The sequence below is a fragment of the Myotis daubentonii genome, chromosome 10 (assembly GCF_963259705.1).
Source record: "Myotis daubentonii chromosome 10, mMyoDau2.1, whole genome shotgun sequence".
Taxonomy (NCBI): domain Eukaryota; kingdom Metazoa; phylum Chordata; class Mammalia; order Chiroptera; family Vespertilionidae; genus Myotis; species Myotis daubentonii.
The window spans coordinates 6,137,831-6,165,012 of NC_081849.1; the positions used below are offsets into that span (position 1 = coordinate 6,137,831).

The 27,182-nt window shown below is 42.4% G+C and overlaps 1 protein-coding gene across 20 annotated transcripts in view; it reads left to right on the plus strand.

Annotated features, from left to right (window-relative positions):
• KMT2C (lysine methyltransferase 2C) overlaps window positions 1-27,182 on the plus strand; it is a 269,634-nt gene that overhangs the window by 57,379 nt on the left and 185,073 nt on the right. For all 20 annotated transcript variants that reach the window (XM_059711413.1, XM_059711394.1, XM_059711398.1 and 17 more), the window contains one exon: window positions 19,636-19,724. In XM_059711413.1, coding sequence (XP_059567396.1) covers window positions 19,636-19,724 — 89 coding nt within the window. The remainder of the gene's footprint in view (window positions 1-19,635; window positions 19,725-27,182) is intronic.

The following is a 27,182-nucleotide window of genomic DNA, read 5'->3' on the forward strand; positions in this document are numbered from 1 at the left end:
TCCTTTTCCCTTCCCACCTGTTTTTGTAACTGTCATAGAAAATTTGCCCATATACAAATGGGTAGAGAATAGGCTAATGAAACTCTGAATACCCATCACCAGCTTAATGATTATCAACACATGGCCAATCTTGTTTCATTGATACTGTTACCTACTTCTCCTCTCGTGTTATTTTGAAACAGATTTTAGGCATAATATAATTTCTTTTATAAATATTTGAGAATGCATCTCTAAAAAGTAAACTTAAAGAAAGCCCCAATACCACCATCGTTACCTAAAAATTATTTAACAGTTAAATCCATAGTATCAAATATTCAGTGTTCAGATTAAGCAGGTATCTGTTTTTTTTAAAACCAGTTTGCTTAAATCTGGATGTGAACAAGGCCCACACCTTGTGATTAAGTCTCTTAATCTATAGGTTACTACCCTCCTTTTTTACTTGCAATTTATTTGTTGAAGAAGCAATTTCCCACTGCTTCTCACGCTGCAGTGCATTCTTTCATTGGGAGGCACATAGAGTCTGGGTGTCACTTTTTGTGACGCCAGCCGCTGTTGGTCAGTGCCTAGATCCATTGATCATTTTGGGCTGTAAAATGTAAAATGATGTTCTAGTTCTGCTATTCCTTCATTTTGTTATCTAGAACAGCGGTCGCCAACTGGTGGTCTGTGGACCACCGGTGGTCCGTGAGGTCCAAAAGGTTGGCAACCGTTGATCCAGAAGATCTCCCCCTCCCCCCCGTATTCTTTGGTTGCCTGCTGTGTAGCAGTTTATGTATCAGTCACTGTGCTGAACAGTATCTGGAAACTCAGTGAAGGCCGGATCCCTACACGGAGCCATAGCTGATGGTGTACAGCTCCGTGTGTCAGGGCTATCGTGAGCACGGAGTGGGAGCACACAACAGTCCCTTGGCACGAAGGTCAGGACAGGACTCTGAAGTTGATCCTAAGCTGAGTTTTGGAGGTTGGATAGCAGTTTGCTTCTTCTGGAGGAGACAGAAGTTACTCCCCAGGCAGAGGGGCTGCATGTGCGAAGAACTGAGTACAGAGTGAGTTTGCATCAAGGATATTTAGTGTGGCCAGAGCCCAGTGTGCTTGACGTAAGAGGTAGTATGGATTTTTTTAAAAAAATATATATTTTTATTGATTTCAGAGAGGAATAGAGAGTGAGAAGGAGGTAGAAACATCAATGATGAGAGACAGTCCTGCACGCCCCACACTGGGGATTGAGCCTGCAACCCGGGCATGTGCCCTTGACCAGAATCAAACTCGGGGACCCTTCAGTCCACAGGCTCACACTATATTCACCAAGCCAAACCAGCCAGGGCAGAAGTAGTATGGATTTTAAATCAGTTTAAGGAGCAGTTCTGATTTAACTCTGAAGGCCACGGAGAGACACTGAAAGGTTTTATCCAGTGACATAGACACTGTTTTTTTTTTTTTTTCGTTTTTTTTTTGGATTTTTTTTTTTTATTTTTTTATTGCTTAAAGTATTACAAAGGGTATTACATATGTATCCATTTTATCCCCCCGCCCTAGACAGTCCCCTAGCCTCCCCTATCACCCAGTGGACATAGACACTGTTTTATGGAGATCTCTCTGGCAGCACTGTGCAGTGACTCATGGTGCTCTGTTCCTGCTGTGCCTTTGCAGATCTGATGTTCTCTCCTGGTGTTACTTCTTGCATGCGCGCCCCCCCCCCCCCATCTTTAACATACACACACTGCCTCAGGCCTCCTTCTAGAGTCCTGGCTTTTGTTCTATACAGACCCTAGGCACCTGACAAGGCTGTCTTAAAAAAAAAGTGGTTGATAGTTCACCTCTGCTGTCCCAAAGGCACAACTTCATGTCAGAGTCACAGGAGTAACGAGGATGCTAACCTTAATCACAGTGCCCGGGCCTGTTCTCAGCATGCTCTCATCCCCATTCCACAGAGGAGCAAATGCGCAGGGCAAGTTGCTCAAGGCGATATTCTAGTGAGGTCAAGGGGGGATGGAACAGAACCTAAGCATCCTGCCTCTCGAGCTCATCCCCCCAGCAGTCCCACCATATTGCCTTTCTCATCACCCAACACAGACCAGTCCCATGCCACCTGCCATGCAATCCCTCCTTTCTCAGCCTTTCCGGGCCTCCTGTCTCACCCTTAGTCTTGTATCAGCACAGTCTTTGCTAGGATCTCTGGTCCATTCGCTGCCCAGCCTGTGTCAAAGTGACATCCCCAGTCTAGCTGATGATTCGGTTTGATCATTGAACTGTGTGTGTGTGTGTGTGTGTGTGTGTGTGTGTGTGTGTGAGAGAGAGAGAGAGAGAGAGAGAGAGAGAGAGAGAGAGAGAGAGATGGGGGGGAGTGTTGTAGCATTTCCACTGAAAATGTTTTCCCCACAGGTCCATACAAGGTTTCTTGGGTTTTGTAAGACTGCCATTTAATTATAAATAGGCCTTAAAAATGTTTATATAAAAAATTAATATAGGTAAATTATAAATATTCATCAACAAAAGAAGATAAAAATATTTTGTCCTAGCATCTTGTCCTAGGTTTGCAAATACTTAGTGGTATATATTTTTTATATATGAACATGGTATATATATATTATACATATGTAGGAAACATTTAGAAAATAGAAAATACATAGTATGAAACTATATAAGTAAGGTCTATGAATCATCCCATATAATAAAACCTTAATATGCAAATCGACTTAATGGCAGAACGACCGGTCACTATGATGCACACTGACTGCCAGGGGGCAGACGCTCAACGCAGGAGCTTCCTCCCGGTGGTCAATGTGCTCCCACAGGGGGAGCACTGCTCAGCCAGAAGCCGGGCTCATGGCTGGTGAGCGCAGGGCGGCGAGAGGGATGTCTGACTGCAGGTGGACATCCCCCAAGGGGTCCTGGACTGCGAGAGGGTGCAGGCCAGGCTGAGGGGATGCCCCCCCCACCCCCCAACACACACACACACACACACACACACACACACACACAGTGCACGAATGTCGTGCACTGGGCCTCTAGTATTGTTTATATTTGTACACTTAAGGAGAGAGGTCATGTAAAGGTTTCCATGTCAGTAACCTGGTGCTACAGGAGTTCAGTAGCTGCAGAGCATCACCTTGCTCCGAGAAATGACTCCTCTGAATAGTCTTTTCTTGCTGGACAAGAAGGATTTTTTTTTCAGTCTTTGAGAGTTGGAAACAGAGTGGGGGTAAACATCCTGACAGCTAAACCTTTATGCACTAGATTATTTACTCATGATAAATTCCTAAGTGGAATTCCTGGGCCAAAAGATATGTAGATTTTAAAGACTTTTAATATTCACAAATATCACTATGGCATAATTGTACCAATTTATGCTCCTACCAATAATATATGAATATGCCTATTTACCTATTTTCCTGCCAGTGCTGGGAATTGTGATTAAGAAAAAATCTGTAAAAGAGCATTGAAGATTGGTTTGGGAATGTAAGTACCTCCTTGCCCTCCATAAGTTTACAGTTGAATCAATCATAATTTTAACTGTCTGAATATAAAAGAAAACCAGTAAATGTGAAACAGCACGTTCATTGCCAAGTAATGCTGCTCTGGAGCAGGGCTGCTCATCTCTGCACTGTTGAAGTTTGGGGCTGGCTGCTTCCTTGTGTGGGGTGCCTTGAGGGATGTTTGGCAGCATTCCCAGGCTCCACCAACCAGATGTCTTCAGACATTGCCAATTGTGTGTGTGTTTAAAAAAAATGTCCCCCTTCCCAAGTTGAGAACCACTGCTCTTGTTACAGAACAGGACTACTACCTAAGAATTATTGGATCCCCAGAATGGTTCCCAGCACGCAGCCAGCACTCCAATATTTGTTGAATAAATGAGCAATCATATTTTGGCTTGAAATAAAAACTGAATAAGACTTGGGGTGACTATTTAGGCTTTTTTTTTTTTTTTTTTTTTTTTTTATCACCGAAGAAGCTGTCCATTGAACACTTCTTTCAGGCCTTATGTTCTAATCTGGATTATTAAATTGACAGGGTTATTTCTTCCAGTGTGTAATTGATTCTGATTTTTGTTGTTGTTGTTGCTGTAAAATGTTTAGGACCTGTCTTCTGAATTATGTTCAAACACCTCAGTGTGGCATTCAAGCCTTTCCCATGTCCTTGGTCCATTTTATTTGTTTTCTTCTGGATGTGGCAGACTTTTACCCTCACCTCTACCTGCTCAAGGCATTCTTCCTACCTGAATTACTTCTCTCCTCCCTCTCCCCACTTTCAGTCTGAAATCCGACCCATCCTTCTTTGTGAAGTCTTTACTGATCATAAGTGCCCTCTCCTCTCTCAGCTAATCTATTGGTTTGTGTTCACTGTACTTGAGACACTACTGTTTATTTCCCATACACACAAGCTGTTGTTTTTTTAATCCTCAACCAAGGATATTTTCTCCCCCATTGATTTTTTTAAGGGGAGTGGGGGAGGGGAGAGAGAGAGAGAGAGAGAGAGAGAGAGAGAGAGAGAGAGAGAGAGAGAGAAAGAAAAAGAAAGAAACAAACATCTATGTGAGAGAGATACATCGATTGGTTGCCTCCCTCAAGCTGGCCAGGACCAGTTTTCAAGTTTGATGAGTGTCTCTTACTCATACTTGTATCTCTATATGGGCGTTGTCATTGTATGCTGTGCATTGATTGAAGTAGAGGCTGGATATCTTTTTTTTTTTTAATATATTTTTATTGATTTCAGAGAGGAAGGGAGAGAGAGATAGAAACATCAATGATGAGAAGCATTGATTGGCTGCCTCCTGCACGCTCCCTACTGGAGATGGAGCCCGCAACTCGGGCTTGTGCCCTTGACTGGAATCGAACCTGGGACCCTTCTAAGTCTGCAGTCCAACGCTCTATCCTCTGAGCCAAACCAGCTAGGGCGAGGCTGGATATCTTGTCTGGGACCTTTGGGAAGGTTTCATTCACTGGGTGTCAAGTTGAATAATTCCTGCCGATATTAAGAGTCTGTGATACTGCTTTAGGTGTACTTAGTCATACTGCTTGATCAAGTAGTAAATAAATATTTCTAGGAACTTTTTATCATGGAATATTATATAGAAATAAAAGTAGAGATATTTTTATATCGAACCCTCTCATGTTCCCATCACATAGTTTTAATAGCCATCCCCTTTGGTTAGTTATGTTTCATCTGTGCTGCCCCTCCCCATCCCTTCCCTTCCCCCCCCCCTTTCCCTCCCTTCCTCTTTCTTCCCTTCCTTTTGGGTTATTTTTGAAACAAGTTTAGATTTAAATTATCAATATTCAGCATGTAACTAGTTTTTTTAAAAAAATATTTTTATTGATTTCAGAGAGGAAGGGAGAGGGATAGAGAGATAGAAAGATGAGAGAGAAACATAGATCGCTACCTCCTGCATGCCCACTACTGGGATTGAGCCTGAAACCCTGGGCATACCTAGAATGGAACCCATGACCTCTGGGTTCGACGGTCAACCACTGAACCACACTGGGCTAGGTTTTTATTTTTACATGACTTCTGTGAAAAGTTTTGGGGAAACTGGTTCAACCGAAAGAATAGGAAGATGGAGTTTAGAAGTCACTCAAGGAGTGGTCTTGGAAGATGTTTTGTTTTTGTTATGAAGGTCTTGGATAGAGGGGTGAAGGGTAGATGAGCAAGGAGGGGAAACACAATATATGGGTTCTTTCTAGAAGCTAGGCTATGGAAGAAAGAGAGTTTTTTGAAGTTGAAAATAGAACACAGAAAATTAAGATGCAATCCCCCCCCCAAACCTAGGACTTCTGACTTAATATGCTAAAGAAAGTTTTTGTTTCAGAGTGAAGGAAATATTGGAACTTGGTTTGTTAGTTGTGTTTCATGGTTTATCATTATTGTTTCATATTAACTGGTTAAGGAACATGAGACTGGGAAGTGCTATCTGGGTAAATGCAGATGTAAATCTAGAAATGGGTACAAAAATTAAACACCTTAATATGCACTTTGTACAAGAAGTGTCTGGCAGATACTGGGCAAGGTGGGAAGCACAAAAGAGGCATTTTTTCCTTAACAGTCTAGATAGGGAACAAGAAGTAAAAAGAAAAGAAAAACAGAAAAGCCCCATTGCTTTAATAGTTAATAAATCACAGTTTTAATAACAATGAGAGGCATCTCTAAAAGAGATATCAAGGTAGAACATCAAAGCACTAAGTCCATAGGCCTTGGGAGAAGAGGAGGAGACATAGAGTCAAGGACCTTATAGGAGTCTGGAATTAAGGATTGGAGGAAGGTGGTATATTTGGAGTTGAGGGAGATTCCTTTTTAACGTTAAATTGTGAAATTTTGTATCCCTTCTGAATGTAATTTTATATATAACTAGAAGCCCGGTGCACGAATTTATGCACAGGTGGGGTCCCTTGGCCTGGCCAGCATTCAGGGCCAATCGGGGGGAAGGACCGCAGGAGTTTGGCTGGCCGTGGGAGGTTGGCTGTAGGAGCGCACTGACTACCATGGGGCATTTTCCGTGTTGAGCATCTGCCCTTTGGTGGTCAGTGCACATCATAGTGACCGGTTGACCAGTCGTTCTGTCGACTGGTCTTAACGGTCGCTTAGGCTTTTATATATATAGACTAGAGGCCCAGTGCACAAAAATTTGTGCACTCGCGGGGGGGAGGGCTCCCTCAGCCTGGCCTGTGCCCTCTCGCAGTCTGGGACCCCTCAAGGGATGACCACTTGCTGGCTTAGGCCTGCTCCCCGGGGGGATTGGGCCTAAGCTGGCAATCAGACATCCATCTGGCAGCCCGGCAGCCCTCAGGGGATGTCCATTTGCCAGTGGAGAGCAGACCTAAGCTGCAGTCTGACATCCTTAGCGCTGCTGAGGAGGCAGGAGAGGCTCCCACCACCACCACTGCTGTACTGGCAGCCATCAGCCTGGCTTGTGGCTGAGCAGAGCTCCTCCCATGTGAGAGCGCCCTGACCACCAGGGGGAAGCTCCTGCATTGAGCGTCTGCCCCCTGGTGGTCAGTGTGTGTCATAGTGACCAGTGATTCCCAGTCTTTCTGCTGTTAGGGTCAGTTTGCATATTACCCTTTTACTATATAGGATAGAGGCCTGGTGCACGGGTGGGGGCTGGCTGGTTTGCCCTGAAGGGTGTCCCGGATCAGGGTGGGAGTTCCACTGGGGTGCCTGGCCAACCTGGATGAGGGGCTGATGGCTGTTTGCATCTGGTTGCACCCCCTTCAGGGTGGGGGTCCCCACTGTGGTGGCTGGCCAGTCTGGGTGAGGGGCCGAAGGCCGTTTTCAGGCTGGTGGGCGACTGAAGCTCCCAACCTCTCCTTATTTTCTTTCTTTTTTTTTTTTTATTCTGGGATTTATTTACTTTTTATGGCTGTCACTGGAGCTGAGAGCCGGCTTTAGCTCTGAGGCCGGCTCCAGCTTGAAGCCTCGGCTGCTGAAAGGAGGTATCTGGGTTTGTTTGGCTTCTGTAATGACAACATTGTTGCGTTCCTGCTTCCTCCAGCTCTGACAGCTGAAAGCAGGTTTCTGGGGTTTTGTTTAGTTTCTATAATTGCAACATTGTTTCTTAGAGTGCAGCTCAGAGCTGGGCTGCGGCAGGCGGGGAACCTTGGCTTCCTCCATTGCCGGGGAAACCAAGCCTCATGTTCGCTTCAGCTGCCTGGCTGCTGGCCACCATCTTGGTTGGCAGTTAATTTGCATATCGCCCTGATTAGCCGATGGGAAGCATGTTGGAGGTACGGTTAATTACCATGTTTGTCTATTATTAGATAGGATTATATATAGTTTAGTTTAAAAAATAACAAGCACTTGTGTTACCTCCCTTGTAGTTTAATAATATAATGTTACCCAATATTTTTTGAAGTCCCCTAAATGCCTCTCCTTGGTCACACCCCGACTTCCCATCCAGAGTAATCACACTGAAGTTTGTGTTTAACATTTTCTTGGTCCTTACAGTTTTTAAAAACCACGTCTATATGTATTCTTATATAAGTTAGGCTTAGTTTGCCTTCTTTTAAACTTTGTCTTAGTGGAATCATACCAGGTATATTGTATATGTGTTTGGTATACAGTCTTCTGCAACTTGCTTTTCTCCTTTGGTGGGATTCATCTCTGTTCATATACATAACTGCTGTGTATTCATTTTCACTTCTGGATTGAGATTTTTTTTTTTATTCCATGCTTCCCCTTTGGTAGTTACACATTCTGTCTGCATTGTTTTTGTGTCTACTCTAGAAATATTAGCATAAATATATATCTAAAACGGAACATGAATCAATGATTCATTTTACTCTGAACGATAACCCTTAGGACTACCCTGCCTCCTGCCTCACATGCTCTTGTTGTACATTGTCTCAGTCCTTTGGGAGCCCCCAAAATCAGACATTATTATTAGTCTGCTTTCTTGCAGTCCATGTTTGTCCTTTCCCTCTTAGGTCTCAGATTTTCCTTCTGGAAACTTCCTTCCTGAATCTTTAGAGTTAAATGGTTGGCATCTTTTGCTGGTACAAAAACCTGTTTTATTTTTCACAAATTTGCCCCCCACTTTGAAAGATAGTTTTACTTTTGTATGGAATTTTATATATGTGCTTGGTCATAATTTAAAATCTCTTACTCTCAGTTATGGTTAAAACCATGCCAGTGCATTTAAGGTATGTACATGTCAACTTTACTGGGTAATGCTGAGTGTTTTTCTAAATGATGGCACCAATTCATGCTTCCTTTAGTAAAAGTAGAGAAGTCCCTGTTGCTGTAGTTTTTTTGCTTGTTGTTTTTTTACACCAGATTTACGATCAGATTTAAAACATTCCCAATATAGTAGGTGAGAAATATCTTAATATTGTTGTAGATATCATTTTTCTGATGGTCTCTGAGATTGAATACCTTTTTTAACAAAATATATTTTTATTGATTTCAGAGAGGAAGGGGGGGGAGAGAAAGAGAGAGAGAGAGAGAGAGAAAGAAAGAAACAAACATCAATGATGAGAGAGAATCATTGATCAACTGCTTCCTGCACATCCACTACTGGGGATTGAGCTTGCAACCCCTGCTTGTACCCTGACCAGGAATTGAGCCCATGACTTTCTGGTTCGTAGGTCGATGACGCTCAGCCACAGAGCCACACCGGCTGGGCAGATTGAACACCTTTTAAACCTTTTTTTCTCTAACTTTATATTCCACTATATTTTGCCTTTATGCTTAGATGTCTCTTCATAGTTTAAAACTGTTTTGTCGACAAATCTAGTCTGGTAATTTTTGTCTTTCTGCTGGGGACTTTACATGTTTTATAATCATTGCTTATTGATAATTTATAACTATTGATGTGTTTGGAGATATTTCTTTTTTTAAAATATATTTTTATTGACTTCAGAGAGGGAGAGAGAGATAGAAACATCAATGATGAGAGGTTATCATTGATCACCTGCTTCTTGCATGCCCCACACTGGGGATCGAGCCTGCAACCTGGCATGTACCCTGACCGGGAGTCGAACTATCACCTCCTGGTTCATAGGTTGATGCTCAACCACTGAGCCACACCAGCCAGACTGGAGATATTTCTATCATTTTATTTTATACTCATTATTTGTTAAATCCTTTCCTCCCCTCCATGTTTGTTTTCTACTTTCAATTTTCAGCTGAGAAATTTGGTGCAGTTTTGATTTTTGATCCTTTGTAAAAAATGTCCTTTTCCCGCATCGATTTTTGTGCTTTCCTTTATCCTGTTCTTCTATATTTCACCACAAAAAGTTATTTTGGAAATAGTTTATTTGACCACTAGGAGTTTTTAAAAAATGGCTCAATGCATTTAAAAAAACAGATTGAATTTTTAAGGATAGTTTTAGGTTTATAGAAGTGCACAGAAAGTACAGTTCCCATGTACCCCTCCCTGCAAGAAGTCTTACTTAAAAAATTTCAGGTAAACAAAATGGATGTGAGTTTAGTTTGTAATTTTTTAATTCATGGCCCTTCTGAAAAATTGATCTCTGCATGGATCTCTTCCTTGTGCTTTGTATTTCTGTTTTTTGAACTGTCATTCTTAACAAATGCTCAAACTTCACAACTGTCTATTATTGAAAACTAGTGGCCCAGTGCACGAAATTTGTGCACGGGGGAGGGTGTCCCTCAGCCCGGCCTGCACCCTCTCTAATCCGGGACATCCCTCTCACAATCCTGGACTGCTGGCTCCTAACCGCTCACTTGCCTGCCTGCGTGATCACCCCTAACCACCTCTGCCTGCCGGCCTGATCGCCCCTCACTGCCCTCCCTGCCGATCTGGTCACCCCTAACTGACCCCCCTGCCAGCTGGGTTGCCCCACGCAGCCTGTTCGGTTGTCCGTTCGGTTGCGATAGTCGCTTAGGCTTTTATATAGATAGTTTCTGTATACTACTGTAAATTCTTCAGTTGCAGAGTGGTAAAAATAAAAAACAATAAAAACAATATCTTTAGGTATTTATTAGGAAGTTTTATTTATGGTAATTATGATATGTAATTCCTCCTCACTCCAAATGTTCAAGTCTTTGTAAAACCTAAATTTAGCTAAACAGTCATACCTGTTGACACTCTGTATGTAATTATCAGCTGTAAATGTATCCGACTGTACTTACAATGTAGGAGGGACGATGTCATTTAATTATTATGCCTATTTTGAGTTGCTGTGATGATTATTAGCTATGTAGTTGCAAACTCTTGATGTTTTCCTTTGTTTTGCCTATAATGTCCTATTGCTATACAAATTTACCCTGACAATTACTTGCATGACATTTCAGTCTTTATAATACCGGATGATTTTCCTCTAAAACCTTTTGACACAAGAGACTAAATAAGAGCTGCATTCTATATGCACTGTATTTAGGATATTGTCTGTTTGGTTGTCCAATTTACATTCATACTCTAGCATATGTTTTCCTATAACATGTCCAGATGAGGGTGTTATCACCCTTTGCTCTTTTGATTTGTAAAATGATACCTCTTTGCTTTAATTTCCATTTCTAAAATTGTTAGTGAGGTTGAATATTTTGTGTTTAAAGTCCATTTCATTTTTTAAAATTGCTGGTCATATTATTTTTTATTCTTTGTTTTTCTATTGAGAATATGGTTTTTTCTCTTTAAAAAACACTACTGTATTAGTAATATTTTTAAGAAAAATTATTTAATATTATTCAGTAAGTGACATATTTTAGGTGGCTTAAAGGGCAAGTTATATTCTGACCATAGAACAGTAATGTAGTGACTTAATTTTTGTTGTGTAGGTATGTATTGTATATACATATGTTCATACACAAGATAGATGTGAAATTATTGAACAAAATAGTCACAGAGATTATTTTTTTAATCTGAATGATTGGCACAATTTTTCAGTTTTCTGGTGGTTTGGTATTATGTGGTCTCCTAATGGTTACAAGTATCACAGGTTGAAAATCAGGTTATAGGCTTTAATCACAGAGGCATTCTAACTATTATTATAAATAAACCCCAAACACCATAAGCTATTCCTTTATTTTTGCATATTACGCCTAAGGACTGTCGTGAGATACATTATTTTGGAAGGTTTGCTATATAGAGTGGGATTAGAAATAATCCCTGAACTTCTAGAGCATAAAAGATAAAGCGCTCTCCCAGTGTTTCCCAAGGAAAAACATCTTTTAACCCTTCCCCACTATAAATTATAGATGAATGTATGCTCTTTATAAAGAACTCACCAGGAGTCGAAAGGCCCTTCCTTGGCCCTCGGTTTTCCTTCATGCCTCCAGAGGAGAGCACTGTTACCAGTTTAGTGCCTGTCATTCTGTTTTGCTGTGTGTTTTGGTGTGTAAACACACATGGTTATAAAGCACAAATGCATGTACACTTACAGAACTTTCATGGAATCATGTATATTCTGTAATGCACTTTCTCTCATTAAACTATGTCTTAGAGGTCTGTCTTTATTAGTACAAATAGGACTTCCTTATTGTTTGTAGTGGTCAGAGACTGAAAATCATGGAATGGCTAGCACATACTTTGTTTCAGTATCCCCTCAACCAGCTTTTGTGTTGTTCATTCTATAGTGAACGTCCTCATATATATATTATCTAGATATTTATGCACATGAAGTTGGGTAGAGTTCTAGACATGAAACTGACAGAGCAAATGATGTGAATATCTTATATTTGATACATATTGCTAAATTGCCTTCCAGTATACACTACACCAGTGGTCGGCCAACTGCGGCTCGCGAGCCACATGCGGCTCTTTGGCCCCTTGAGTGTGGCTCTTCCACAAAATACCACGTGCGGGTGCGTATGTACAGAGCAACTGAAACTTCGTGGCCCATGCGTACAAGTTGGTATTTTGTGGAAGAGCCACACTCAAGGGGCCAAAGAGCCGCATGTGGCTCGCGAGCCGCAGTTTGCCGACCACTGCACAGTATTCACACCCCTGCAGCTGTTATGTGCGAGTCTTTGTCTCTTCTGTGTTCCCACTGTCCCTGGGTAGTATCAGTATTTTTCATTTCCCATCTCACTGTTTGAATTCCCTGATTACTTGGTGAAGTTGAACACTTTGTCGTATTTCTAGGTTGAATCATTTTGTCTACACATGGCTTATTTGAATCCTTTGTTCCTTTTTATATTAGGTTTTCTCTGTTTACTTGTTTTTTCCCCTTTATGTTCATGAATAGGTTTATTATATTTTTCATTGAAGTGATTCCTAGTAACTTGATTGTTTCATTGCATTTGAAATGATTATCGCTGCTGTTTGTACAGCATGAAGTACAGGAAAGTTGTTGATGTTTTTATTACCGTGTAAATCTGACAATCTTCGAGAACTCTTCACTTTTCAGTTAATTAACCTGTGTGTTCTAATAGATGTTGGTGGTGTTATTTGCCAATGATGACAGTTTTGTCTGTTCCCTTGTGGTATTAAAAGTTCTTATTTTTTCTTTATTTGCCTTAATGACAAACATTCAGTATTAGGTTACATGGCTTACTTTTAAAGTTTGACCCCAGCCGAAACCGGTTTGGCTCAGTGGATAGAGCGTTGGCCTGCAGACTGAAAGGTCCCAGGTTCAATTCCGGTCAAGGGCATGTACCTGGGTTGCGGGCACATCCCCAGTGGGAGATGTGCAGGAGGCAGCTGATCAATGTTTCTCTCTCATTGATGTTTCTAACTCTATCTCTCTCCCTTCCACTCTGTAAAAATCAATAAAATATATATATAAAAAAAAAAGTTTGACCCCAGTCCTTGGCCAGGTGGCTTATTGGAACATTAGCCTGTATACCAAAAAGGTTGCAGGTTTGATCCCTGGTCAGGATGCTTATGGGAGGCAACTGATCCATGTTTCTCTCTCACATTGATATTTCTCTCACCACCCCCTTTCTGTCTCTCTAAATCAATAAACATGTCCTCAGGTGAGGATTAAATAAACAAACAAACAAAGTTTGACCCCCATATGAAATTTTATTTTTCTGCTCAGTGGGAAGCAGAACTATATTTGCATCTTTATTTTATTTTATATTTTAAAATATGTTTTTATTGAATTTTATAGAGAGAGGAAGGGAGAGGGATAGAGAGAATGAAACATCGATGAGAGGGAAACATCACAATCAGCTGTCTCCTGCACACCCCCTACTGGGGATCAAATCTGCAACCCAGACATGTGCCCTGACTAAAAATCGAACTGGTGACCTCTTGGTTCCTGGGTCAACACCCAACCTTTGAACCACACCAGCCGGGCTATAATTTGCATCTTTAGAATGGTTAGGTAGCTATCTCAATTCTTGTTATTAAATGTATATTTTCCTCCCGAGTTGTAGAACTGTTGTGTTCATTCAGCAAAGCCTGTTTTGAGTGCCTGTGATACGGCATTGGAAGTGTGGTAGTGAATAGAACAGAGTTCTGACACTCATGGAGATTTCATTCCAGTTGAAGAGACAGATTGATAAAACAATAGGTAACTATGCAAAGGCTTTAAAGGGGAACATCTTCGTTGTGTTTATGAAAGGGCAGTACAGCAGGGCCGTGGTGTGGAAGGAGGAGTGTGCTCATACATGACCTCGGAGGGAACCCGGACAGCCACATCACGTAGGCTGTGGAGGATTTTTTCTAGGTGTGATGAGTAGCGACTGAGAGGAAGGACGAGTGACCTGATTTAATTTAAGGTTTTAAATTATCATTAATAATTGTTCGGAGAGCCTATAGGCCAGTGAGAGTGGAAACGGAGGCCACTAATTGCAGTATCGTCAGTGGTTAAGAATGCATTGCTATGGAGCTAGAGCCATTAAATTTGGGCATAGCCATTATCTTCTCTGAGCTTCACTTTTTCAAATGTAAATAGAGATGGTAATACGAGTGTCTCTTACATACTAAATACTCAGTAAAGGTGAGTTACATAATTCCTAGTTGTAATAGTAACAAAAACCCATGGTGACATTAGGCTGTTGACAGTGTAACACAGTGTAACTGGAACATGTCTTGAAGGTAGAGCTGACAGGATTTGCTGATGTGATATATGAGGCATGAGAGAGAGGAATCGAAAATTATGAAGCCGAGCTGCTTGGGTGATTGGTGTCACTCTTTACTGAGATAGGAAACACTGGAGAAAGAGCAAGTGTGGAATCAGATTTGGTTTTTGACATGTTAACTTTGAAATGCTTGTTTGAATCCAAGTGGAGCTGTTGGGTAGACAGTTAAATATGAGTTAACAGTGGACATGTAGGGAGTGGAGGAATTTGGGTCAATAACAGTATAAATGTCAAGAGACTGGGTGAGATTGCCCAGGGAATGAGCCTTTGTGTGTGGAGAGGAGACTTTGTGCCCAAGCCCTGGGCACTCTACCATTTAGAGGTCAATAAAGAGGAAGCGGAACCAGCAGAAGGAAAAATATGGGAGAAGTTTTAGGAGAGTGTTATGTCCAAAGAAGCCAACGAGAAAACGATCACGTCTCATGGGCATGTGACAGACGCTGTCTGCCTGTACTGTGTGCGCAGCACCACGCAGTCACCCTGGGACCTTGCTGGACATCTGTTAGTTCACTTCGGAAAGTCTCGTACTGATAAGGGTCAGGCCCACCATGGACAGGTTGCAGATCAGCTCAGGCGCTCACACCTCTGCACGCTCTTCTAGGTTTCAAACTGCATTGAGTTCATTCAGTACAGGGGATACTGGAGAGGTAAAACAGTGAAGTCGGTGACATTTTGGCAATACTTTGCATTTTGGTGTTTGTTCCCGATCAACCTGCTGTTAGGATTTTTTTTTCCTTTCTAAAATATATTTTTATTGATTTCAGAGAGGAAGGGAGTGGGAGAGATACAGAAACATCAATGGTGAGAGAGAATCATTGATTGGCTGCTTCCTGCATGCTCCCTACTGGGGATTGAGCTGCAACCTGGGCATATGTTCTGCCGGGAATTGAACTGTGATCTCATGGTTCATAGGTTGACACTCAACCACTGAGCCACACCGGCTGGGCGTGTTATGTATTTTTAACCCATTGTATGCCATAAGCATCTGTAGATGCAAGCAGTGGACCTTCCCCACATGCCACGTGCGCCTATAAAAAAAAAATGTTTTCCCTAAGTGGCAGCCTTGACCAACTTTAAAATTATTTTTCGTGAGAATTTTCAGCTGAAAACATTCAAGAACATCCGAATTGTGAGTAATATATTTATTTTTATAATATTCATCGCAAATTGATTTTTTTAATTAAATTCAAAATACTGTGGCGTGTGGAGATGGTTTGCGTTTTGGATGCATGATAGTTAACTGGTTAAGGAAACTCAAAATAGTTGTTCCATATATTATTTTCATTTGCATTCAGTGAGTGGCATATTTCTAAATCATATATAGAACTGGAGCCCCTTGCTTGAGATTTTTTGTATGTTTTTAGTGAAAAGACAGGCTGTAATTTTTTTCTTACATTTTTCTTAGTTTGATTTGGTATGATAATTTTAATATCGGGAAAATGGGTGGTAGAATGCCCTTTTTAAAATTCTGTGAAACAGGATTTTTGTTCATGATGGATGTTGATTATGTCTTTGATTTTGCTGTCAGCGTAATGCCTACTTCATAGAATGAGTTAGGAAGTATTCCTTCCTCCAGTACATCCTGAAGATAGTATAGGATTAGTATTATTTCTTAAATGTTTAATAGAATTAATCAGTAAAGCCACCTGTAGCTGTTTGTCCTTTTTCACTTGTCCTTTAATTTTGGATAGATTTTTTTTTTTGCTATGTCTTTAAGGTCAGTTATCTTTATTTTGCTATTTCTAATCAGATGTTAATCTTTCAAAGTGAAATTTTTATTAGATGTTATCTTTTTGTTGTTACGTGGAAGGTAGGAAAAGAGGAAGAGAGGGGGAGAAAGTTAGAGGGAGAGAAAAAATATTGATGTGAGAGAGACATCAATTGATTGCCTCGGAGGGAGCGAACCCAAAACCCAGGTATGTGCCCTTGACTGGGAATTGAATCTGAGACCCTTAGGTGTGAGGGCTGATGCTCTAACCATTTAGCCACACAGGCCAAGGCTGAGGTTATCTTTTAATGTACCTCTATGGGTTCCATTTTGTTTATATTTAATATCTTCTATTTCTCTCATATTCATTTTCTATTACATTCTTGAGCGTATGAGGCATATTGCTATAGCTGGTTTAATGTCCAGTCTTGTCCCTTTTATCATTTTTGTTGTTTTCTATTTCTATTTTTTGATTTTTATTCTGATTATCTGACTTTTTTTTTTTTTTTGCTTCTTTGTAAAATTTTATTGGATTCCTCATATTGTGATTTTTGTGGTTGCTAACAGCTAGATTTTATGCTTTCGTAAGTGTTGAACTTTTTTCTTGCCTGTCAGGGAAGTTAGTTGTGGATCATTTGGGTTCTGTTGAGACTTACTTGTCAGCTCTTTTAGGTCTAGAATAGCATTTGTTAGCCCTACTCCTGAAGATGCGTTCCAGTGTGGTCTCTACTGAATGCATAGTCAATGAAGTCTTTCTTAGCACTCTGTGAACTTTGGGGCTTGCTTGTATTGCAACTCTCCTATAATTGTCCTTTTTCTGAAGGTGTTCTTGTTCAGCTTTATGGGGGTTTTACAGCACAATTATACAGGTGCGTATGCAGATAAAAACTCACAGGTAACCTCATGCAGGGTTCTGGAGAGCTCTTTCCACTACACAGCACAGCAATTCTGTCCCATAATTTGTAACCTCTTTTAGCCTCCTGGACTGATGATTTGTCTCCCCTTTTCAGTACAACTGCCCGTCTCGGAGTGCCACTCTCTGGTGCAGTTTAAATTAACTCCATGCAGACAGTTTTTGTGATAGCAGAGTTCGCCTTGTTTATTTCCCTTTGTTCAGGGACTCCAGTCCTGTCCCTGCCTGTTGTCCAGTGTCTTATAATGGCTGTTTCTTATATTTTTTTCTGGTTTTCTTGTTAATGGCTTGAGGATAATTTTGAATATTCTTACTTCCATGTAACTTTAAGTAGAAGTCTCCTATATTATTTTAGGAACTCAGATTAGTTTTAATTTATAAGATTAATATTAAGTCTTTGAAATCTCATATTTAGTTCTGCCTCTTTCTCCCCTCCCCTCATGAAATTTGAAATGATGCTGTTTTGGCTGTTTGACCTTGTGTGTTATATTGACAAATTTCTAATATTAAATCATGCTTGTAATTTGATTATATTTCTCATATTTTTAGGTTTTTGAAAATACGTTTTTGTTGATTTGTTAGAGAGGAATGGAGAGGGAGAGAAATATCTATGATTGTTTGTCTCCTACACCCCCCTACTGGGAATCGAGCCCACAACCCGGGTATGTGCCTTGATGGGGAATCGAACCCCAGGGACCATGTGGTGCATGGGATGATGCTCAACCAATTGAGCCACCCTGGCTAGAGCAATACTTTTTTTAATCTATATATTTTTTGCTATATTTATTAGGGTTTTGGTTCAGGTGTTTCTTTTTAATTGTATTTTTGGGGTAGAGATGACCTTTTGACAGTGTGCAATAATTCATTTATAAAACCCATTGGGACTTTGAACACTTTAACTCTTAAAAATTCTTATTTAAAAATTATTATAGCCCTAACTGGTTTGGCTCAGCGGATAGAGCGTCGGCCTGCGGACTCAAGGGTCCCGGGTTCGATTCCGGTCAAGGGCATGTACCTTGGTTGCGGGCACATCCCCGGTGGGAGGTGTGCAGGAGGCAGCTGATCGATGTTTCTAACTCTCTATCCCTCTCCCTTCCTCTCTGTAAAAAATCAATAAAATATATATTTAAAAAAAATTATTATATCTCCTTTACTTGTTTTAATTGTTGAGTGTATTAAATAAGATTTAAATGGATTTCCTACTGTTTAAAACAGCCTTTTGCTTTATTTTTCCATATCAATGCTTCATTTCTTATTTTTTTATTCTTTTAATGCTTCTCAACTAAATACTGAGTTCATTTATATTTTTTCTTTTTAAGTAATAATTTAATGTGCTGAAATCTGAAAACTGCTTTGCCAGTTTCTAAGTTTTTAAAATATGTAATGTCATGTTTTTTATTTGTTTCAATTTTTTTGACTCATTTCTATCCTTTATTTACGAGACATGAAAAAATTTAAAGACATTAGTTTTTTTTAATTGCTTGGGTCAAAGAATCCCATTTTACCACAACACTTTAAAAAAATGTTTTTATTGATTTTTAAAAGAGAGAGGAAGGGGGAGGGAGAAAGGAGAGAGAGAGAAACATCCATGAGAGAGAAACATCAACATCGACCAGCTGCCTCCTATACCACCTCTACCTCTCACTGGTGATCCAAGCCCGCAACCTGGGCATGTTCCTTGATTGGGAATCGAACCAGCGACCTTTTGGTGCATGAGTGGATGCTCAACCACTGAGCAACCTGATTGGGATACCACAGCTCTTATGTTTACTTCACTGAAGTGTTTATAAGTCAAATTTTATCACACTTGCAAGGTTGATATGACTAAATCTTGCTTACTACTTAGAATTTTTTCTCTTTGAGTGGTTGACAGGGTGTGCATTGCTTTCTTAAAAATACACCTGTCTGGGCATCACTCCTTAATATTAGATGTAGTGGTATAACCTGGTGTATGAACTTTAAAAGGAACCCATTAGGTCAGCAGTTCTCAACCTGTGGGTCACCACCCCTTTGGGGGTCGAACGACCCTTTCACAGGGGTCGCCTAAGACCATCGGAAAACACATATATAGTAATTACATATTGTTTACAGTAGCAAAATTACAGTTATGAAGTAGCAACGAAAATAATTTTATGGTTGGGGGTCACCACAACATGAGGAACTGTATTAAAGGGTCACGGCATTAGGAAGGTTGAGAACCACTGCATTGGGTGATCAAAGACCAAGACTGTAGACAGAGGGCAGCATCAGAAGATTAGCTAAACCAGAGACAAAGCCTAAAATGCAGAGTGATTGAGAAAGTGAGTTATGATGGCACAAACTTCGTAATCAGGGCCTGTCCTCACATGCAGGTGAAAGGCACATCAGGATTTGAGGGGGAAATGACTGTAAAGTATTATATTACTATTTAATATAGTAAAATGTTAGAAATGTTTATTTTGTGTACCTACAATTGGTGCTTTACATTGAGTTTAATTCTAAGCCTTAAAATTTAATATTTAACTATACATATATATTTATTTCTTTGTAGGCCTCGAAGTAGAGGAAAAACTACAGTGGAAGATGAGGACAGCATGGATGGTCTGGAGACAGCAGAAACAGAAAATATTGTGGAAACAGGTATTGGAACTTAATGAAAATGCACGTAATAATTTGCACAATAAGCATTTGTCTGTATACTGTTTTCTGAAATTTTCTGTACTGAAATAATTTGAGAAGTCGTGATGAAGTGAAAAAACGGATTACTCTTTTTTTTCCTACAGTCCTGATTTAGTAGAAATTATTTAATATCTGTAGAGAAATGTTTTATTAAAGGAAATTAAAAGTGGAATAAAGAGTAAGTCTAGGCCACTAGGATGACAGCTCATAGTATATTTCTGGGTTATGAACCTGTAGTGTTTGTTTAAAGCTGATTGTGTTATTGTGTGTGGTGGGGGGAGTAAAAGTTTCGTAGTAATATTGTGCAGTGCTAGGTTACAAGAGACCAAATGTATTCTAGTCTGTCTGCTGGACTGTTAGGTGTCTGCAAAAGGTAGAATAGAGTAGCTTGCCCAAAGTAGTTTCCAAAATTTACACAAGGTTGGTGGTTTTATAAGTTGTCAAAGGGATGAGGTTCCATGCTGTATTCAGACGATGTTTGTGTGAGATGGTCTCTCATTGGCAATGTTTTTAGCAGCCGTTGAATAGAATTTAGATAGTGTCAGGCTTTTTCTCTGAAATTGAATGCCTTCTTGATGCTTATAGAATGTCATGCAGTTTTTAGACAAAAGTTAAAAAGTGCTATATCTTTTAAATTATAATTTTCCATACAATATTTTTGGTGTCAAATGTGTTGCTATTATATAGTTACAATTCTTGGAAAGCTTTCAAATATTCTCCAATTCTCATCTCTTTTTCCAGCAGGCTCTGGTTAGGTAGAGTGACAGAAGGGAAGCTTGGATGATCAGAATTCTGCATTTCACTTTTTGGTGGACATTTATCACCATATTACTTTAAACTTGGATTTATATAAGTTTTCCAGTTATTTTTTGTATGACTTTTCTCCCTTAATTTAATTTTTTCTGTACTGTATACAGTTATTTCCTAGGTGAAAATCTTCAAAGTTCTAAGTGACATTTCAGAATGGCCCACAGGTCCCTCGGGTTGCACTGATTAGCATAGCAGCCTTCTGAGAACTCGCCCGCATTCTCTGACACTTGAGCACCTGCCTTCCTACTCTCCTCTGCTTTTCCCATTGCCAATTTTATTTAATTTTTTATTGATTTCAGAGAGGAAGAGAGATATAGAAACATCAGTGATGAGAGATAATCCTTGATCAGCTGCCTCCTACAAGCCCCTCACTGGGGATAGAACTCACAACCCATGCAGGTGCCCTTGACCGGAATCGAACCCGGGACCTTTCAGTCTGCAGGCTGACGCTCTATCCACTGAGCCAAATGAGCTAGGGCTCCCATTGCCGATTTAAAAACATATGTTTTTATTGATTTCAGAGAGAGAGAAAAGGAGATGGAGAGAGAGATAGAAACATCAATGAGAGAGAAACATGGACAGCTGCCCTTTTGGGGGTTGAGTCTGCAAACTGGGCATGTGCCTTCACCCAGAATTGAACTGGCAACCTTTCAGTGCTCGGGGCACTGCCCAACTAACTGAGCCCGCTGGCCAGGGCTCCTGTTGCCAATTTTTATAATCTATTCAATACCCAGACCCTTAGCTCCTTGATGCCATAAAACAGTGGTTCTCAACTTTCCTAATGCCGCGACCCCTTAATACATTCCTCATATTGTGGTGACCCCCAATTTCATTGTTACAAATAGAACATAATTAAAGCATAGTGATTAATCACAAAAACAATATGTAATTATATATGTTTTCTGATGGTCTTAGGCGACCCCTGTGAAAGGGTCCTTCGACCCCCAAAGGGGTCGCGACCCACAGGTTGAGAACCTCTGCCCTAAAAAATCTTATTCTCCAGCCCATCCCAGCCACTTCTTATTATGGTCATGCTTTTGCCTTTGTCATTGTATCACTGTTTCACTTCCAAAATCTCACTTTCAACAATTGTTCCCTGTAAATACTGCCTCTTCTTTTCCCAGCTCACTGTCTCCTAATGTCCACACCAGCCATGTCGAGTCCTCCAATCCGGTGATCTTACCAACACGGTTTGTTACCATCCTTTTCCAGGTCTGATTCTCTGACCCATCCCTGTAGTCATTCTCTTACGTACCCTCAACTCCTTTGCCGTTCTCCCACTGCTTTGCCTTCATAACAGAACCCACATTCTGCATTTTTCGACAGGAAAATACCATAAACTTGCCAACTAGTTTCATTTTAAATTTATGACCTCAAATCACAAGAAGGTCATGATTGCTGCCCTCCACTCATCCCGCTTTTACTTAGACATTCTTTCTCCTGTTATCAGTGATGATTCTTGAACCACCTTCGCTCTTCTTCAACCTTCTAACATGTCCTCCCATTGTTTTCATTCTTCAATCCATCATCTTGCTTATTACTTCAGTGGAAAAAAATAGAAGCAACTAGGAAAGAAATTCCACATTCACTCCTGTCAAGTCTTTCCTGCTTGCATCTCTACTATACATTCCACCGTCCCTGTTGCCAGAATGGGATGAAGTAAGGCCGATCTTACACTTGTGTCCTGGAGTCTGTCCCCTTGCATTTGTTACGGACCTTCAGTTTTCCTTGGCATCATGAATTCTTCTCCCGGGGGGTCATTACCATGAGCATTTGAGCACAAATAACTTCCCTTGACCAAACGTCTCTTTTCAGCTTCTATATTGCTTCTTTGCTCATTTTTTATAGCAAACATTGCTGCAACTTATTTTTGACCATTTTCTCATGAACCCACTTCTGTCAGGTTTTCTTCCTCCTACTCTGCTGACATTGTTTTTGTCAGTGTCACCAAGGATGTCATATTGCCATGCTCACCTTCACTACGCAGTACTGTTTCCTGCAGCTAGCCACCTTCAGGATTGAACCTTTAAAAAAAAAAAAAAAGACTTTCAGGCCTGGCTAGTGTGGCACAGTGGTTGAGCACAGTGGTTGAGCATTGACCCATGAACCAGGAGGTCTTGGTTAGATTCCCAGTCAGGGCACAAGCCAGGGGTTTGGGCTCAATCCCAAGTAGGGAGCATGCAGGAGGCAGCTGATCAATGATGCTTTCTCTCGTCTTGATGTTTCTGTCTCTCCCTCTCCCTTCCTCTTTGAAAACAATAAAAACACCCACCCAAACCCAACACCCCAAGACTTTCAGGGTGCCACATCCTCTTACCTTCTTCCTTCCTCTCTGGCCTCTCTTCACTCTGTTTTGCTCATTCTCCCATACATTAGGCGGTCTCATTCATTTTAGTTACTTTAAATATTATGTATATGCTGGTGACTCTAAAAATTATATTATCATCTCTTTTCTTGCTTCGAACACAACCTATATCTTTAGCTTCCTTTTTATCTCTCTTAAAAAAAAATTTTTTTTTCATTGAATTCAGAGAGAGGAAGGGAGAGAGAGAGAGAGACGCATCAATGATGAGAGAGAATCACTGACCCACTGCCTCCTGCATGTCCCCCTCTGGGGATCGAGCCCACAAACCCAGGCATGTGCCCTTGACCGGAATCGAACCTGGGAACCTTCAGTCCGCAGGCCAACGCTCTATCCGCTGAGCCAAACCGTCCAGGGCCTTACCATCTGTAATATGTGTAAAAAAGATCTCAAAGTTAATGTGTCCTCTGTGGAACTATTTATTATCATCCCAAAACCTTCTCTCTCATTGTTTCCACCTCGATAAGTGACATCATGTGTTATTCAGGCTAAACATATAGTCAGGGGCCACATAACAGTGTTTTGGTCAGTGACAGCACGTAACAACAGTGGTCCCATAAGATTATGATGGTCCCATGATTAAACATTTTTTATTGATTTCAGAGAGGGTCCTGCATGCCCTCTACTGGGGATCGAACCCACAAACCAGACATGTGCCCTTGTCTGGAATCGAACCTGGGACCCTTCAGTCTGCAGGCTGATGCTCTATCCACTGAGCCAAACCAGCCAGGGCATGGCTCCATGATTAGAGCGTCGGCCTAGGGACCGAAGGGTTGTGTTCGATCCCTAGCCCTGGGGTGCGTGCAAGAGGCAACCAATTGATGTGTCTGTCTATCTGTCTTTCTCTCTCTATCTTTCTCCCCCTATCCCCCCACTCCCTTTTACGCTTTCTAAAAAAAATCAATGGAAAAATAAAAACGATTATAATGGAGCCATGGCAGGGTATGACTCAGTTGGTTGAACATTGTCCCCTGCACCAAGAGGGGGCTGGTTTGATTCCCAGTCAGGGCATATTCCTGGCTTGTGAGCTTGATTCTTGGTAGGGGGAGTGCAGGACGTAGCCAGATCGTGTGTTTTTTTTTTTTAAATTTTTATTGATTTTAAAGAGTGAGGAAGGGAGAGGGAGAGAGAAATAGAAACATTGAGGAGAAACATCAACATCTTTTGGCTGTTTCCTGCATGTACCCTGCTGGGGATCAAGCCTGCAACCCAGGCATGTGCCCTGACTAGGAATCGAACAGGTGACCTCTTGATGCATGGGTCCATGCTTAACCACTGAGCACACTGGCCGGACTGGATTGATGTTCTGCTCTTACATTGATCTCTCTCTCTCCTCAAATCTCTCCCCCACTCCCTTCCTCCTTCTAAAAATCAATTAAAAAATCTTAAGAAATAAAAATACAATCATGGGCCACATAACAGTGTTTTTGACAATGACACACGGCCCATACAATGGTGGTCTCATAATATTATACTGTAGCTGAAAAATTCCTATTGTTTAGTGATGTCAGGGCCATCATAATGTTGTAGTGCAACAATTACTCGCATGTTGGGATGATGTGATATGAACACACCTACTGTGCCGTCGGTCGAATGAAAGTATGCACATACAGTTACAGTAGTAGGCTCCACTCCCCAGGTTGGTGTAGGTGCACTCCGTGAGCTCACACAGTGAAGATGTTGCCTACGCACCCTTTTCTCTTGTGCGTTGTTAGGCAGCATGTGATTACTGTATGAAGCCCATTGGAAAGTCCTCTGGGTTTTACTTTCACAATATAGCCTTAGTTACAACACTGTCACCTTCTTCACTGCTGCCCCTCAAGTACTTGACATCACCACTTCTCACGTGGAGGGCTGTAAGAACTTCCTAACTGCTCTCACAGCTTTTACTATAGCCCCAATCTAGTCTTGTTCTTCACATAATAGCCAGAGTGATCTTTTCAAACCCAAAGTAAGAGTCTTCTCTTTCTCTTCTGTCAACCATCTAAAGCTTCCAGTGATATCCTATCTAATAAAAGAGAAACATGGTAATTAACCGTACGTCCTCTACCCTTCCCATTGGCTAATCAGGGCGATATGCAAATTAACTGCCAGCTAAGATGGCGGCCGGCAGCCAGGCAGCTGACGCGAACAGGGAGGCTTGCTTGCTTTAGTGACGGAGGAAGCCAAGCTTCCCCGCCTGCCTTGCCAGCCTCTCAGCTGCACTCTAAGCAACATTGTAACAAATATAGAAGCTAAATAAAACCCCGGGACCCCGAGCTTCAGCCAGCAGGACCGCAACATTGTTTCAAATACAGAAGGTAAACAAAGGCCAGAAACCTGCTTTCAGCAGCGGAGGTCTCATAGCTGGAGCCGAGCCTCAGAGCTAAAGCTGGCCCAGAATAAAAAAAAAGGAAAAAAGGACAGGTTGGGAGCTTCAGTCACTCGCCAGCCTGAAAATGGCCCTCAGCCCATCACCCAGGCTGGCCAGGCACCCCAGTGGGGACTCCAACCCTGAAGGGGGTGTGACCAGATGCAAACAGCCATCATCCTCTCACCCAGGCTGGCCAGGCACCCAAGCGGGATCCCCACCCTGATCAAGGACACCCTTCAGGGCAAACCAGCCAGCCCCCACCCGTGCACCAGGCTTCTGTCCTATATAGTAAAAGGGTAATATGCCTCCCAGCACCAGGATCAGCGGAGCTGCGAGGCCTCCTGGCACCAGGATCAGCGTGACAGGGGGCAGAGCCCAAACCCCCTGATCGCCCTGTGGCTCTGTGTGTGACAGGGGGCGGGGCCACAACCTCCCTATCCGCCCTGCTCTGTTCGTGACAGGGGGGAGCTCCTCAAACCTCTGATCAGCCCTGCTCTGTGCGTGACAGGGGGGAGCTCCCCAACCCCCTGATCACCCTGCGACTCTGTGTGTGACAGGGTGCAGCACCCCAACCCCCTGATTGGCCCTGGTCTGTGTGTGACAGGGGGGAGCTCCCCAACCCCCTGATTGCCCTGCGGCTCTGTGTGTGACAGGGGGCGGGGCCACAACCTCCGTATCCGCCCTGCTCTGTTCGTGACAGGGTGGAGCTCCCCAAGCCCCTGATCGCCCTGCGGCTCTGTGTGTGACAGGATGCAGTGCCCCAACCTCCTCCCCCCCCATCGGGCCTGTCCTGAGTGTGACAGTGGCGGCACCCCAACCCCCTGATCTGCCCTGCTCTGTGTGTGACAGGGGGCGGTGCCCCAACTCCCCTATCGTCCCTGCTCTTTGAGTGACAGGGGGAGCTCCTCAACCCCCTGATGGGCCCTGCTCTGTGCGTGACAGGCGGGAGCTCCTCAACCCACTGATCGGCCCTGCTCTGTGCATGACAGGGGGCGGCGCCCCAACTCCCCAATCGGCCCTGCTCTGAGCCCGACCAGGGGCTGCACCTAGGGATTGGGCCTGCCCTCTGCCACCCGGGAGCAGGCCTAAGCCAGCAGGTTGTTATCTCCCGAGGGGTCCCAGACTGCAAGAGGGCACAGGCCCGGCTGAGGGACCCCCTCTCCTCCCCGAGTGCACAAATTTTTGTGCACTGGGCCGCTAGTCCTATCTAATAAAAGAGAAACATGGTAATTAGCCATACCTCCGCTACCCTTCCCATTGGCTAATCAGGATGATATGCAAATTAACTGCCAGCCAAGATGGCGGCCGGCAGCCAGGCAGCTTGAAGCTAACATGAGGCTTGCTTGCTTCAGTGACAGAGGACTCCAACGTTCCCCCTCTGCCTTGCTGGCCTCTGAGCTTACAGTTTGAGACATTGTTATAAATATAGAAGCTAAACAAAACCCCAGAAACCTGCTTTCAGCCAGCCGGGATCTCAGAGCTGGAGTTGATACAGTGTTTCGATTATAGAACACAAACAAACCAGATACCTGCTTTCAGCATCTGAGGCCTAAGAGCTGGAGCCAAGCCTCAGAGCTAAAGCTGGCCAGAATAAAAAGAAAAAAAAGAAAAAAAGGAGCAGTTGGGAGCTTCAGTCACCCGCCAGCCTGAAAACATCCCTGAGCCCCTCACCCAGACTGGCCAGGCACCCCAGTGGGGACCTCCACTCTGATCCAGGACACCCTTCAGGGCAAACCAGCCAGCCCCCACCCATTCACCAGGCCTCTATCCTATATAGTAAAAGAGTAATATGCCTCCCAGCCCCGGGATCAGTGGAGCCGTGAGGCCTCCTGGCACCGGGATCAGTGTGACAGGGGGCAGCGCCCAAACCCCCTGATCGCCCTGTGGCTCTGTG